At 41.3% G+C, this 15,817-nt stretch overlaps 1 protein-coding gene across 1 annotated transcript in view; it reads left to right on the top strand.

Annotated features, from left to right (window-relative positions):
• The window catches only part of PAPPA2 (pappalysin 2), a 245,644-nt gene that overhangs the window by 30,549 nt on the left and 199,278 nt on the right, over positions 1-15,817 (top strand). Inside the window, exon 3 of the mRNA XM_006199611.4 lies at positions 6,181-7,252. Within this exon, the coding sequence (XP_006199673.2) occupies positions 6,181-7,252 (1,072 nt within the window). The remainder of the gene's footprint in view (positions 1-6,180; positions 7,253-15,817) is intronic.

The raw sequence follows: 15,817 nt of genomic DNA, 5'->3' as shown, positions 1-15,817 counted from the left end.
AAGAGTATGTATAATTTCTTAAGAAACTGCCAAACCATTTTCCAAAGTGGCTGTATCATTTTGCATTCCCATCAGAATTGTGTGAGAGTTCTTCTTGCTTTGTATCTTCAAAAGCATTTGGTGTTGTCAGTGTTCTGGATTTTGACCATTCTAATAGGTGCATGGTGGCGTCTCACTGCTATTTAAATTTGGATTTCTCTGATGAGAATGATGTGGAGCATTTTTTCAAATGCTTTTTCGCCATCTGTATATCTTTTTTGGTAAGGTTTCTGTTATAGTTTTTGGCCCATTTTAAAATTGGGTTTTTTTTTATTGTTAAGTTTTAAGAGTTCTTCGTGTATTTTGGATAACAATCCTTTGTCAGATGTGTCTTTGCAAGTGTCTTCTCCCAGCTCATGGCTTGTCTTCTAGTTCTTTTGATACTGTCTTTAGCAGAAAAAAATAGCTTTTAATTTTTAAGTCCAGCTTATACATTATATCTTTCATGAATCATGTCTTGGTGTTGTCTCTAAAAAGGCATCACCATAACAAAGGTCATGTAGGTTTTTTCCTGTTATCTTCTATGAGTTTTGTAGTTTTGTATTTTATATTTAGGTTAATGGTCCATTCTGAGTTAATTTTGGTGAAGAATATAAGGTCTGTGTCTAGATTCATTTTTTTGCATGGTTATATCTAGTTGTTCCATCACCATTTGTTGAAGAGACTATCTTTACTCCATTGTACTGCTTTTGCTCCTAGTAGTTGATAAGTTGAATATATTTATGGACTGTCTATTCTGTTTCATTGATCTATTTGTCTATTCATTCACCAGTAATACCATAATGTCTTGATTACTGTAGCTTTATAGTAAGTCTTAAAGTCAAAGTTACCCCTTTTCAATGATTAAAAAACATCAGATCACCAGCAAAGCAGCCACATCTACTTGAATAGTTAGGTGAAGGAGGCATAAGGTGGCTTGCTTTTGCTTTCCTTTTGAGTCTTTATGGTGGTAGAATTGGCTCAGACTAGCTCACCAGAGCCCATGTACACATCTCTTTCCAACTCCATGTTCAATGGCGTTGATAAATTAAAATTGGCCACCATGGGAAGATTTATATGGCAGAAATTGACAAGTGCTACAAATCAGCCTTTGTTTGTTTCCTTCAAAGAACCAGTCCTCATCTATATAATAAGGCTGGTGATGGCAATAATCCTGCCTAGTGTACAGGATGGCTTTACCATGTAAATGATAGTCATACAAGATTGCTTCAGAAAGCTCAAGTACTTATCAATAAGAGATAACATTACATGATAAGAAGTGAAGGGAAAAATATTCACCAAAAGAGCACATCACAGTTTAGAAGATTCAGCTGAGGTGGATATTTGATATAAATGCAAGTTCTATGAAATTTTACAACAAACGTTTCAGGGTGAACTGGCAAGACCTGTGCTCTGATACTTAGAAGTATAAATAGTTATGTGAACAGAACTTATCTCTTGGAATGTTTTGTCTCCCTAACCTTCTCAGGCAGTCTGACTGGTAATCTAGGTAACTCCAGTTTCATGGACAGATTTGATTGGAGTTACGTTATTAACAAAATAGACCAGTGTTTCAAAGTTGACATTTAGTAACTTTAGGGAGAATTTCTGCCATATTATGTCCACATTAAAAAAAAAAGAGGTCCTTTTGGTGCTCACATAGCTATTTATACTTCCAACCGTCAGCATAGTTCATGGTAGGTATTTATTTAAGGATTACCTTCTGCACAATACTGAACTCCCCGTGATGTTAAATAACCATTTGATTGCTACAGAGAACCCCAGTGCCAAGTACTGAACTTGACAGCTAGTATTGCTTCATAAATCTCTATTGAACAGGTGCATGGGTGAACTCTTATGTGTTCGTGTATTTCCTGTGCCACAGTTGTCCATCTATAAGCTTTGGAAAGTTTTCTTTACTGCATTTGGAACTAGTGTGCAGGGCAAGACCAACCCAAGGGAATTTCGTACTAGAGTTTATCTGTGTGCTCTTAGGTTGTCAGGGGCATCTGGCAGCAGTAGGAAACCTCCAGGTAGTCTCTATACAGTCCAAGCCCCTTACTGTGTTGCACAAGACCTACCTTGACATGTTTCGTCTCTGGTGCCTTCCATCTTTGTCCCTCCGTCTCTGGTCCCCACTGTGTGGAATGATCTTACACAGTCTTCAAGAGTAGGTTTGGGTCTTATCCCACCAGGAAATTCTCTCTCTGTGGCTTGAGATTAGGTTCTGTTTTCACTCACCTATATATTTCTTGATCTTAGTTCTGATACTATATTAAAATTATCTCCTATATTGCTCACTTTCCCATCAGACTGTAACTCCTCAAGAGTGAAAACTACCTTTCTTCCAAAGCTGAAAAGAGTGTGAATGTCTGGCATGCATAAGATGTTCAATAAATGTTACTGAGCTGAAATGACTAACTGACTAATGACTGGAATTTCTTTTTCCAAGAAAAACAAGACAGTGAGATGAAATGCAAACCCTTTGAGGTTTAGTAGGGTGATGGGCCTTCAGGTGGCCAAGCATGATCCTTTCCCCACCAGCTAGGGGTGAAGCAGAGAGTTTCCAGGTTATAGGTTTAGTGTGGGAGCTAAATCTGTGTTTGTCTGAGCACAGGCTACAATTCCAGCCTAACAACAGACCAGTTTATTCAGTCTCAAGGAGAAGAGAATCAGATACTTTCCTATTCAGATTCTCCAGATTGGAAAGATGGGATTTACCAGGACAGACTATAAGACTATAGAGATGCAGTGGGGAGAAACATTCATTTATTCTGTCCTTAGAAATTTTGAAAAATCCTCATAAGGACACAGTCATGATCTCATGAAAGAGTTTGGGGCTGATGGCAGTGATTCTCAGGGAGATGGAAGCATACCATGCTTCAATGTCAGCTTCCTCCCTTGGAATAATAGATCCATCAGTGGGAACAGCAGGTATTTACTTCCATTTCATTAGTCTTAAATATAAGTTGTATTACAGATAATAAAAAGCCCCAATTAATTATCAATCCTAGACAATCAGTTAGCCGTATTCTCTAAAAGCATCGTATCTGTGCACTTATTCATAACAGGCGCCTGTCTCTTTTAACCGCCTCTCATTCCATTAGTTTTCTGAATTAATGAGCAAGTATGTACTATGGTTGCAGAGAGACCTCAGACAAACCTAAAATGCTTGATCTGATGCAATTCTTAAGCAAATGACTTATAGGGATTTCAGATGAGATTTCCACTTTCATGTCTGACTTAACTTGTTGATAACAGTCTTTCTAATTATTTTTCACTGGTTGGAAACTACTAAGACTCCCAACTTCTGTCTTCTGCAATTTCCATCCACCGAGCAGCAGTGGGAAGCTTGATTTATTTTGTAAATAAAGACTAGCAGCAGCTCTCAACGTGGTTTTTTGCAAGAATCTGTATTTGTGAAACTTCCACTTGTGATTCTGATCCACAGCTGGTGTTGATTACATTGGTGTCTTAGTTCGGGCTGCTATAACAAATATACCATAGACTGGGTGGCTTAAACAAAAGAAGTTTATTTCTCACTGTTCTGGAGGCTGGGAAATCTAAGATAAAGGCACCAGCAAATCTGGTGGGAAACCTCTTTTTGATTGGCAGATGGCTGTCTGTATTCTCATAACCTCACATGGTGGAGTGCAGACAGAGAGGTAGCTCTCTTCTTAAAAGGACACCAATCCTTTCATAAGGGCTCCACCTTCATGACCTAATTACCTTCAACGACCCTATCTCCAGATATCATCATATTGGGGATTAGGGTTTCTACAAATGAAGTTTGGGAGGATACAAATACTCAGCCCATGGTACTTGAGTTAGAAAATTCTATTTGTTAAATATGCTTTTTTTTTTTTCTGGAATGAGTGCAGGGCAGTGCTTCCACAACTACTTCTTCTCCTTCTTATAGATGAAGTATGACCAACAATAACACAGAAAATAAAATGCAGTTATCTAAGCACTTAGTGAGGTTTCACATATGCTGCATGGACATCTTATTAAATTAGAGCACAAAGAATTATTACTTTGGTAATCATTCAAAAAGGAATACTTTTATATACTTCCTACAACTCACAACTAAAATGGACTATTTTAGTGCTTTGGCCAATAAATCCTATCTAATATAATAATTAAAATTTATATGAATCAGAACTAGACTAGTATAATAAGAGAATTCCATCTTCTGTATAACATCTCAAGAAATTAGAAATAACATTTTAGGCATACTATCTAATTTGATACCTTCCTATGACATAAATAAGTAGAAACAATTATTTTGTTGATACTAGAAGTTGTAAGGACAATAAGTTAAAGTATTCAAAATTGTAATTAGATGCCTGGCAAATGATAAGCTAATTATCTAGTAATTTATATGTCAAGCTGAATAATTTATACCCCAACTCGTACACACCTGTGTATATGCAACAAATAAAAAGCAGCCTCCTCTTCAATTTTTCCTCTTAAAAGCCAGCAATTATTTACTAGCTGAGAGGTTAGTAACTCCATGGTTCTGATATTAAATATTTCAGCACATTTGTTCATAGATCAGCAGATGGACATAATTAAGGCTAAATGTACTTACGAAAATAAGTGAACCACGGAGAAACTAAGAAGCAGGACATTTACTATTGATCTCACTAGCTTTGTCTACTCTTGAAAATCCATCCAGTACAAGACTCCTTCACCATACAGACCTCATTGTAAAACCAGCCGACCAACCAAACAAACAAATCTGGAACCATTGCATTACACGTAGTCATCACCAGTACGTGGAAGTCTAATTGTTAGAATGACTAGATTGGGAACGTGCTGTTTTTGTTAAAAAGAACGTTTTATTTTTTAAGTCACAAGTTATTGATTTGTGCTAGAGGTGGAAGAGAATATTTTCTATTATTTATGAAAACAGCTACTTTTAGAACACTTGCCTGTAATTAAAATGGGAGGACTCATGGCTTTGAATAGAGACCCTCTGTAGAGAAGTACTGTTTGAGTAGATTACGTGGGAGCTTAGGGGAATATGTAAAATTCCTGGCTGGGGGAGACTGGGGAAGTGTGACTCTGTGTTAGCCTCAGGTATCTGAGCTAAAGGCCAGCCAGCTTCTCTATCACTCGTTCGTTAGTTAAAGCTGTATGTATTGAGAATTTTCTATGTAAATGCACTGCCTCTATGTACATTACAAGTAAAGTCTTCTCCTGAGACTCTGTATATGAGAAGAGATGCTGGGAGGAGATGGGGGGTGCTTGTAACTGCAGGTGGGTTTCTGGGAACATTCAAGGCCAACAGATTGCCTTCAGGATTCCTCTTTCATCTGTGGTCCTTTGCATCTGACTGCTCCTTCCTCCTGCCGACTTATTAGTGACATAGTTATTACAGGCACTCCCTTTGTTTATTCCACAGGGCTTAATGGTCCTGGGTCCGCTATGAGCAGGGTGGTAATGTAGCATGTCGGGAGGAGCTTCATGAATCTGGGAAAGTTCGCTTCTGTACTGCGGTGGGCGTTATTGCTTATAGAACAATCATTCATATGATTTGACCAGTTTGGGGTAATTTTTTTTGTCTAGGACCATGGGGCAGTGCCATTTTGCTTGCTCTGGGGAACAGTGCTCACCGTGGATGAGTGTCCTTGCCCTTAGAGAGGCACTAGAGGGAATAGTGGGCTGGGAGGCATGTCTGGGATGTTACGGTCCTCCCGTTATTTTCCCCATGAGAATTGTCATTTCAGTATTCAGTGGAGAAAAATGACCTTTTGAAGCAGGGTGGAGATTACTCTCTTTTGTGATAACTATGAAGGCCCTCATGACTTCTCAGGAAGTGTGGAAAGGGCGGGGGGCTTGGGCACAGAGTCAGCGTGAGGAACACTTGTGATAAAGTACCAGGGGATGGCGGACACTTGCAGTAGACATCCCCTTCCCAGAAAAATGCCAGGATGCGCGAACTTGGAGGGAATCTCAGATCAAATTCCTTTCGAGGATAGATGTTGCCAGCACAGTCTGATATGGGGGACCGGACAGGCATCTCAGGCGGGGACTCTGTGTCACTTATTTTTTCCCATTAAAAACCTACATTCTTGCTATTTATATGGGTTTTCTTCTCCCTTTCTCCATCCCCTTTGTATCTGGTATTTCTCCCTTCGACTCTTCCTTCTTTCCCAGGTGTGTTTGACAACTGCTCCCACACTGTCAGTGACAAGGGCTGGGCCCTGGGGATCCGCTCAGGGAAGGATGTGGGAAGGCGAGATGCTCGCTTCTTCTTCTCTCTTCGCACCGACCGTGTGACGAAAGCCACCATTGTGATGGGCCACAGTCGGTACCAACCAGGCAAGTGGACACACGTGGCAGCCACTTACAACGGACAGCGCATGGTCCTGTATGTGGATGGCACCCAGGTGGCCAGTAGTCCAGACCAGTCTGGTCCCCTGCACAGCCCCTTCATGGCATCATGTCGCTCTTTGCTCCTGGGCGGGGATAGCTCCGAGGACGGACACCATTTCCGTGGACACCTGGGCACGCTAGTCTTATGGTCAACAGCCCTTCCACAAAGCCACCTCCAGCACAGTCCTCAGCAGCCAAGTGAGGTGGAGCATTTGAGCACCCTGATCCTGACAGCCAGTTTTGAGCCTCTGGAAGAACAGTGGGCCCCCTTTAGAGATGAGAAGTACCCACGGCTTGAGGTTCTCCAGGACTTTGAGCCAGAGCCTGAGATTCTGTCGCCTTTGCAGCCCCCACTCTGTGGGCAGACAGCTTGTGACAACGTGGAACTGATCTCCCAGTACAATGGGCACTGGCCCCTTCGGGGAGAGAAGGTGATACGCTACCAGGTGGTGAACATCTGTGATGACGAGGGCCTGAACCCCACCGTGAGTGAGGAGCAGATCCGCCGGCAGCACGAGGTACTGAATGAAGCCTTCAGCCGCTACAACATCAGCTGGCAGCTGAGCGTCCACCAGGTCCACAACTCCACCCTGCGCCACCGCGTCGTGCTTGTGAACTGCGAGCCCAGCAAGATTGGCAATGACCACTGTGACCCTGAGTGTGAGCACCCACTCACGGGCTATGATGGGGGCGACTGCCGCCTGCAGGGCCGATGTTACTCCTGGAACCGCAGGGACGGGCTCTGCCATGTGGAGTGCAACAACATGCTGAACGACTTTGACGATGGTGACTGCTGTGACCCCGAGGTGGCCGACGTGCACAAGACCTGCTTCGACCCTGACTCACCCAGGAGGTAAGGGACTGGGGCTTGGGGTGTCCTACTTGTAGGGTGCATTTCTAACATCATCTTATCCTTTTGGCTTCTGGAGGCAAAAGAGTGTTCACACAGCCCCCAGATAAAACATGCATCTACTCCACCAGATATTATTGAGCTTTTGTGAGGTACTACGTGTTGTGTTGGATAGTTGGGGACACAGAGATGACTCGGACAAGAGACAGCCCTTACAAAACTCACTTTCTGTGGAGCAGACATCCGTGTACACAGTGTGAAGTACGTATGCACCAGGTGCTTGAGACACAGGAAAGCTGAACCTCCTGGTCTATCAGAGGAAGCCAGGGCATCTTCACAGAGAACCAACAGGGATACGCTGATAGAAACCAATCAGCACCAATTATACGTGAGCATTCCTCTTACAGTCTTAGGTTTCCAGCAGAGTATCACAAGTCCATGATGAGGCCTCAAGTGTGCTTAATTCCTGATGCAGTTTGAGCAGCTCAGCAGCTTTATGAATGTAAGACATCCGACATCTAACTGCAAGTCCCCTTTAGGCGACTGGAGTCTTCCTCTTTTGCTCTATTAAATTCCAGTCTCCACACAGCATCCAGAAAGATCCTATGTAAAAGGTAAATCAGATCATGCCACTCCCCTTCTCAATTTTTTTTCCCACTGTACTTAGAGTAAAATTCAAGCTCCCTTCCTGTCTCCTGGATCACAGGCGTTGCTGCAGCCTGACCTCTGCCCACTTCTCCAACTCCCTCCCTGCATTCTCCCCACCTCCCCGGCACAGCCTGACTGACTCTGCTCTGTTCCACTGAACAGGTCAAGCCTGTTCTTGCCCCAGGGCTTTGCACTAGCTGTTTCATCTTAGAATCCTCTTTTCCTTTATTTTCCCTTTGGTGGGTTTTCTCTTGTCAATCTCTATTATGTTAACTAGTCTAAATTCTCTGTGTAACACTTATCACTTCTGATGTTTTTCTTGTGCATTTGCTTTTGCCTTTCCTTTGCCTGGAATATCAGCTCTGTGTGATCAGGGTCTTTGTCCCAGTGCCTAGAACAGCAGCTGAGACATAGTTGTTTATTTTATGTTTATTTTAATGAATAAATGGATCTGATGTATCATCCATTGTAAGACACAAGCTCGTAAGAGGATTTCCATTTGATGGCTGATGAACGGGTTGAGAAGTATTGGAAGGGAGAGAAGGGGATGGTAAACTTGTTAATTTCTGTATATGGGCAAGGTCTCCCATATAACTTATAACAACACTTTTGTACAGATTATAAAAAGGCTCACACCTGCTTTAGGGTATAATGTTGTTGGAAGGTGGGAAGACTAGATCTCAACTTCCAGCCAATACCCGGATGGCTGCCTTTGTGTTTTTTTGGCCACGATTTGTATAGTAATTCATGCTCTTCTTGTGTGTGGGTAGTCCTCTTGGTGCTCCTGTGCGTGGGCAGTCAATGAACACCAATGGATTTGCCTATAGCTCAGACATGTGTTGTCAAGGATTGAGTGTAAGATTTGCAATCAGGGGACAGAGTTGAATTCTGGAGTCCTTGCTACTTAACCAGCTATGTAAATTGTGCAAGCCACTTTTGGAAGCCCAGATGTCTCATCTGTAAAATGAGGGTGATTGCGGTAATACTTTGGATTACCTATATCCTTGGGTTGTTTTGTGAATCAAATGAAATTAAGGTACAGGAAAGTACTTGGTAACTTTAAAGTTTTCGAAAGTATAAAAAAGTCCTAAACTAACGTTAGTTATTATTATCATTATTAGAACTGACAGATGGGAAGCCTTTGTTTACATAATAATACCCAGGGAACTGATCACATTACCAGAAATATTTGCATAAGAAAGATTCTGTTTGGGTTTGGTTTTTAGATTTTGATAACCTTAAGCAGAAGCTAAACCTCACTAACAACAGTGTTTGCCAACTCAGGATCTCCAGAGAGCTCTCAAGGGAAATCTGGCTTGTTCTCTTTTGTCTGCTAGCTCATTACAGCAACTCACTGCCTTGACTGAGAGAGCTGTCTTTCAAGGTACCCAGGCATCATTCTTCTTAGAGTGGTCCCTTGTCTCTCTAAATCCTCATTGCCACTGCCCTTATCCATATGTTTATAACTTATTATCCTTACTACCTCGGAGTTGCCATCGTAACATCCTTTTCTATCTGTAGACCCAGACATGTTTCAAACTTTCTTACCCCTATAAGCAAAACTCACTTTGTGGAATAAAAGGAACTATTTATACTTTTTTGATAATTAAAAATATTTCTATCAGAAATAAATGCTCCTTGTTAAAATACCAAATTATACCAAAAAGAAGAATGACAATCTCCTGCCTAACTCTTTCTCATCCTTCTTCCATTCTCTAGCTTTGTTTTAATTATTTTATCTGCCTCTTCTGGTAATAACTTCCATATGTCCAAATATTATATTTATAATACTTGATTCATCAATTTTAAACATTATGCATTGACTTGCTCTTATTATGAAGATGAGACTTTAACTCTTACGTTGTCTTCTCCCTCTCCTCTCCATCTTTCTTATACAGTTATTTTACTATTTTTAGTTGAATCAGTTATGTATATTTACAACATTATGACTATAAAATATTTTTTTGGTTGAAGAGCAAAATTTTATTTTATTACTGTGTTTCCTTTCTGGCATAGCTCCCTCTCCCACCCCCAATAACACACACCCTACCCCTTGAGTCTCTATTTATTCCCTCCCTCCCTTCTTTTTTCTTCCTTCCTTCCTTTTTTGATGTCTTCAATTATTTTCAAATGCTTTATCATATCACCTAATGGATAGAATGTTTTTTTTTTTTTAAACACTCTTCTTGAGTGCTTCTTTCTAGTTCATTCCATTTTCCTCTTCTCTTCTAACTTGACCGGATATCTTTATGTCTGATCTACAATAGTCCTCCTGGAGCTTCTCTTCCCTGCTTTTTTTTTTTTTTTTTTTGGATTGGAGCCACTGTGTCCTGAATTGCATGAGTATCTCTTAATTTACTACCTTGTTTTACTGGAAAACATCCTTAAGTAACTTTCTAAGAAAGGATTTTTTAGGTAACTTTTTCAGAAAAGCATTTCTCAAAATGTTTTTATTTTGCATTTACCCAAAACTGATCATTTTTCCTGGTGTAAAATTTTAGGTTGGAAAACATTTTCTCTTAAATTTTTGAATTTTGAATTAATTACCTCTAGTTTCTATTCTGATAACTTTGTGTCTTTTTTGAGGTGAATTTTTTTCCTATTAAAAATCATTTAGAATCTTAGCCTTGTTACTTTAGAGATTTTATGATAATTTTTTTAAGGGTTGACCTTTTATTCTTCTGTTGATATTCAGTGATCCTTTCAATTTGGATATATGCCCCTTACCTTGGGAAAATTTTCTAAAATTATTACTTTGATATTTCTTAATTCTCTGATCTTTTTTTCCCCTCTGAAACTCCTGAGGATGAATCTCTGAATTTATTCTCATTTTTTTCTCTCATATGTTCTGTCTCTTTGTTATTTTGTTGTAATTTTTGGAGACTTCCTTGAGTTTATCTTCCAACTCTTCTATTGATTTTTTTTTTATTTTAGCAATCATATATTTTAAGACCTTACTCTTTGACTTTCTACATTAATCTATTTTTATTTTAAGGATATGACATTTTTTGAGGCTGAAAATGAGATGAATTCTGAATTTCTTTTTTCCTGTGCATTATATCTGATTCATCTTTAATCAACTCATATTTTACTTTTTCTCCCCTCTTAATTCCAGTCTATCTTTCATGCTGGTGGGTTTTCTCAAATGTTTAGTGCCTGTTCACAATGAGAAAGACACTTTTAGATCTCTAGTTATTATGGTTTAAAAGAGAATATTTATCTATGAATTTCCTCTTTGAGGGGAAGAAATCTGAAGGCAGACCATAGTGGAGAGTATAGGTTTTCTTTCCCTCAATTCCCTTATATTTATCTCACATTTACAACTGTAATTCTTTCTGTATCCTCTCTGCCTTATATTCTTGTTCTGAATTTTTATTATTAAAAATATTGACTATTTTTCATAACTCTTATTGGCAAGAACCATATTTTGAAAAACAATTATTAATCAAGCTTTTGTGATGTGCCAGACCCATAAACTAACCAAAGGGACAAATATAAAGAGTTCACAGAGTAAGTGCTAATAGTTTAGTGGAGGGGTTTAGTCATTGTATCTAAATTCCTGGGTTTAAATCCAATCTTGGGCACTAAAAGCAGAACATGGAGTGTAGACTGCTCTTCTGTGCCATGGCTTGGATTGTTTGAAAGAACTTTGGATTAACAGAGATGTAGATCTCTGGATTTCTATGAGGGCCTGTGACTTGGTAGAGTTAGTGGTTGTCTCTGAACTAAATTACTTATATATAGCATCCCCATCATTACAATTAAAGCACAGGGCTCAACCTCATAATTCCTTTATTCTGTGACTCTGAAGGAATCCAACTTCAACAAATACTTTGCCAGACATTTTTTGACGAGCAGAGTGTGCCAGGTACAGCCTCCCTCTACTCAGGAGCTGATGGTTTAGTGGAGGGTTGCTGGGAAGTGGGGGACACACCCGCAGATAGATCACTAACATGCAAGGACAGTGATTGGTGTATGAGTAATCCTCCTTTCTCAAATCCTTACTCAGTGCTCCCTCTTTCTTCATCCCCAGTAAGAAACCAGAAATGTAGCCCAAAGGAGTTCCTCTCCCAAAGGCTCAGAGAGAAAGAGAGGGTCTGAGGAATCCAGCATCAAACATCTGTATCCCAGATGGGCTTATCAGAGGGAGAGTATTTATCAGACTTGGGACTAGTCAGAAGGAGATATGAATTGTAGATGCATCACGCAGCCAGTTGAACAGAATTACCCAGCTAGAGAAACTTGGCTTGTGGGAAGGCTACACAGGCCAGATGTCTAGTTTGCCCTAAGAGAGGATCTACAGTTGCTGTGGGAAGGAAGGGGTTGAGAGTCCACTTCAGGAAAATCACAAATGTCATTGGCTACTCCCTGTGGTGCATCCTTGGAAGCTAAGCCAAGGGAATCTCTGTCCCCTGAGGGAGACTCAGCTTCCCTGACCTTTGCAGACTTCAGCTTCTTTTGGGTCATGACTTGTTTCTGTTGTTTTTCTCTCTAAAATTATGTCCCAGAGACGAAGGGTTCTTCACTGCTGAACCTAGTCTCCATCCCTTGCTCTGTCTCTCCGTTTCACATCAGAGTTGAGTTTAGTATCCAGCTAAGTCCAGACCAGTGTGCTTGCCTTTTGCTTTGGTTTCTGTGTGTCAGATTTCATTAACCTGTTATCATGTGGAGAAAAATCACCAAATAAAAACAAATGGCTGAGCCCCGTTTAAGCGAGCCATCAACCACCTGGTGTCACCATGCTGTGAAGCAGACAATGAGATGCTATGTATTTGTGATGCCTGTGGTGGGCTGAGGTCTCTGTGTGTTGGTGCATTACTGTCTCTTGCCTGCCTCATTTCCTGAGTTCTGATGCGGGGGAGTTTGAGGGCAGAAAGACTGTTGAACACAGCAATGCTAGAACATGACCCACTTCCCTCTAAAAGCGTCCTTAAGAGGGTGGGCTGGGAGGTGCCCTGCAGAGCCATGGCAGAGAGTGACGTCTGCAGTGTGCACTGTAGGATGTGTATCTGGGGACAGGAAGGCAGATGCGGGTGACGACCAGGGGATCAGGTGGAGAAATCAGTGCTGCACAGACCTGGATACTCCGGATTAGCTGTGCTTTGCTCCCTCACCCTCTGTGGCTGTTGAGCCAAAGGAATGGTTGGGCTGGGCCCCTGCAGTGGCGGATCTGTTAAACATCAGCCAGCCTTCATTATAGGTTTCTTTTGAAGTTGGGATTCAAAGTTCCCTGCAGCCAAGAAAAACATGCATGAGGAAAATAAGTGTAAGGGGTAGAGGAGGGCAGAGAGAAAAGAAATGGAGGAGAAACTTTAAAACGGAAGAGCAAGAAAACCTTCGAATCCCTCCGCTTCCAAGTGCACAGGCAGTGCGGACTCTAAAGAGACAAGTCTCCCCTTCTCATACTCACTGTGCCTGGCAAAGGGAATAGGAGGGAAGAAAGGAGAGAACACCTTACAGGTGAGCTCAGAAAGTTTACCTACAAATGGAAATGCCCCTTGGTTATTTTTCTCCAGGCCAATTTCTCCATTGTGTCCATAGGGACCGTTTTATGGAGTCAGTGAAATCCGCAATTTTTCTGTTCACCTGGCTCAGTGACGTTTTCTCCCTAGGTGAGTGGAGAGAGGTTGTTTTTCTTCTTTTCATGGCTATTTTCTAGCCAAATAGGCAGACCATGTGGTATGTCTGGGTTAAAAATATTTCCTCTTAGAAAGTTTTTAGGAGAGACCCTGGTCTGTAACCACATTCAGTTGTTCAAGATACTTGGGTGTTTTCCTAGGCGTTGGAGTGCTGGCCCTGGTGCCCTGGCCAGATGCCACCTGTCTCAGGGATCTTTCACTTAGGGATCTTTTCCTCAGCTTTAAGCCTAAGAATCTGAAAGACAGCTGCACACTTACACATGCTTTCCTTTTTTTTTTTTCCCTGAAGATTTGTTTCATCAGAGCATCACTCCCTGGAGGAAGCTGCTGACCCGTTAATTTTCTGAGCCCCAGCAACATCTCTCCCTTCTCACCAGAAGCTCTGTCTGCAGCTGTGGACCTGACTCCTCTAGCTTGATGCTTGGCTGATTCCTACTTATCCTTCAAGTCTCAGAATGTCACTGTCTCCTTCCTGGGAACAGTCCTTTGTCCTCAAATAGGAATTCGCTCTCTCATGTCTACCACTTCTCATCCCCCTGCTGCCGTCCCTCTGCTCTGGCCCCATTGTCTCTCACCTGTGTTATTACAGTTGCCTCCTAACTGGGCCTCCCACTTTGGCTCATGCACACCACCCCTCTCTATCTATTTTTAATGCAGCAGCCAGAGTAATCCTATTAAAGAATACCTCAGATCAAGTCATTTCTCTGTTTGGAATGCTCCAGCAGCTTCCCAGCTCATTCAGAGTCAAAGCCAGTAGTATCGCGATGACCTCCAGGTTCTACCTGATCTGGCACCAGTGTCTTCTGTGGCCTCCTCTCCCACCACGCTCTCCCTTGTTTACTCCATCCTAGCCACACCGGCCTTCTCATCGTCCTTTGACTTGGTAGATGGTACTCCTCCTGCATACATTTTTCAGTGGCTTTTCGCTCTGCTGGAATGTTTGCCCTTCCAGTTCCTACATGGCTGGTTTTCCTACTTTCTTCCAGTCTTCTTTCAAATTCACCCTCTAGGTGAAACCTTCCCTGGTGACCTCACCTAAAATCTCATATTCCTCTAACTCTTCGTGGTTTCTTCTGTTTTATTTCTCTTTTTGGAATTTGTCTCTAGCATGCTGTATATTTAAAATTTTTGCTTAATGTCCATATTCTCTGCTACAGTATAAGTTCCATTAGAGAGGGGTTTTTGTATGTTTGAGTTGCTGCTTCACCCTAGCACTCAGAACAACGGAAGACTAAGAGTGTTCAGTACATAGTTGTCTTACCCTAGTGTAGTGGTTAACAAGCTATGGTCCGTGGACCAAATTTACCCTACCACCTGTTTTTGTAAATAAAACTTTTTTAGAATGCAGTCACATTCACATGTTTTCTTACTGTCTATGGCTGCTTTCATGTGGCAGAGTTGTGTAGTTACAAAGAGACTATGTGGCCCATAAAACCTAAATATTTTCTGTTTGGCCCTTTATAGAAAAAGTTTGCCAACTCCTGTCTGAGTACATATTTACCCTGTGATATTGTCATTACCCGTTGTTCTCTGTCTCTTGCACATGACTTTAGGCTCTTGGTTCATAGTTCTTGTAATGTGGGAAGTGCTGAATTAATATTTTTAAAATGCATTAACATATATATGGATAGAAAATCAATGCCACGGGGGAAATGACAGTGTTGTGCAAGGGTTTGGGAAGGGTAGAGTGTGCTACTCTGTACTGAAGGAAGACGGGAACTCTGAATCTTCACTCTACTGGTCCCCTTACTGTGGTAGGATTGCCAAGTTCAGAAATAAAAAGAAACTAAAAATAATCATGAAAGTGTGACCGTATTAGTTGAGGAAGGAAAGGCTGTAAGCCATTTTGCTCATTATCTCATTATTTGAGTGGCCGAGCCCCCAGATGGCTCTGAAATATGAAACGTGGAGTAAATTTTGGCAATCAGAGAAATAGTCAACTTCAATAGCCAGAAAGTAAGATGCACCCTCATTAACTGGGGAGATAGTGATTAGGAGAAAGAGCAGATTTTCCCATCCAAAAGGAGTAACAGGGCTCTTCAATGAGATATCGCCTCTTGAAGTGATGTCACAGATCAGCCAAGATTCTCACTGAACATTTTAGTTAGGCTTTTGTGGTTGTGAAAAACAGAAAGTCACTCAAGTTAAACTTAAAAAAAAAAGAATTTATTGTATAATTACATATGGGTTGAAAGTGGGGCTAGAAGGCTGCCAGGGACTAAGGCAGGTTTCACACTTCATTTCGCTCAAAGGCTGTCTCTACGCCTTAGTGCGTCTTCAC

This window comes from Vicugna pacos, chromosome 21 (genome assembly GCF_048564905.1).
Source record: "Vicugna pacos chromosome 21, VicPac4, whole genome shotgun sequence".
NCBI lineage: Eukaryota > Metazoa > Chordata > Mammalia > Artiodactyla > Camelidae > Vicugna > Vicugna pacos.
This window is presented reverse-complemented; position numbering and strand designations above follow the sequence as displayed.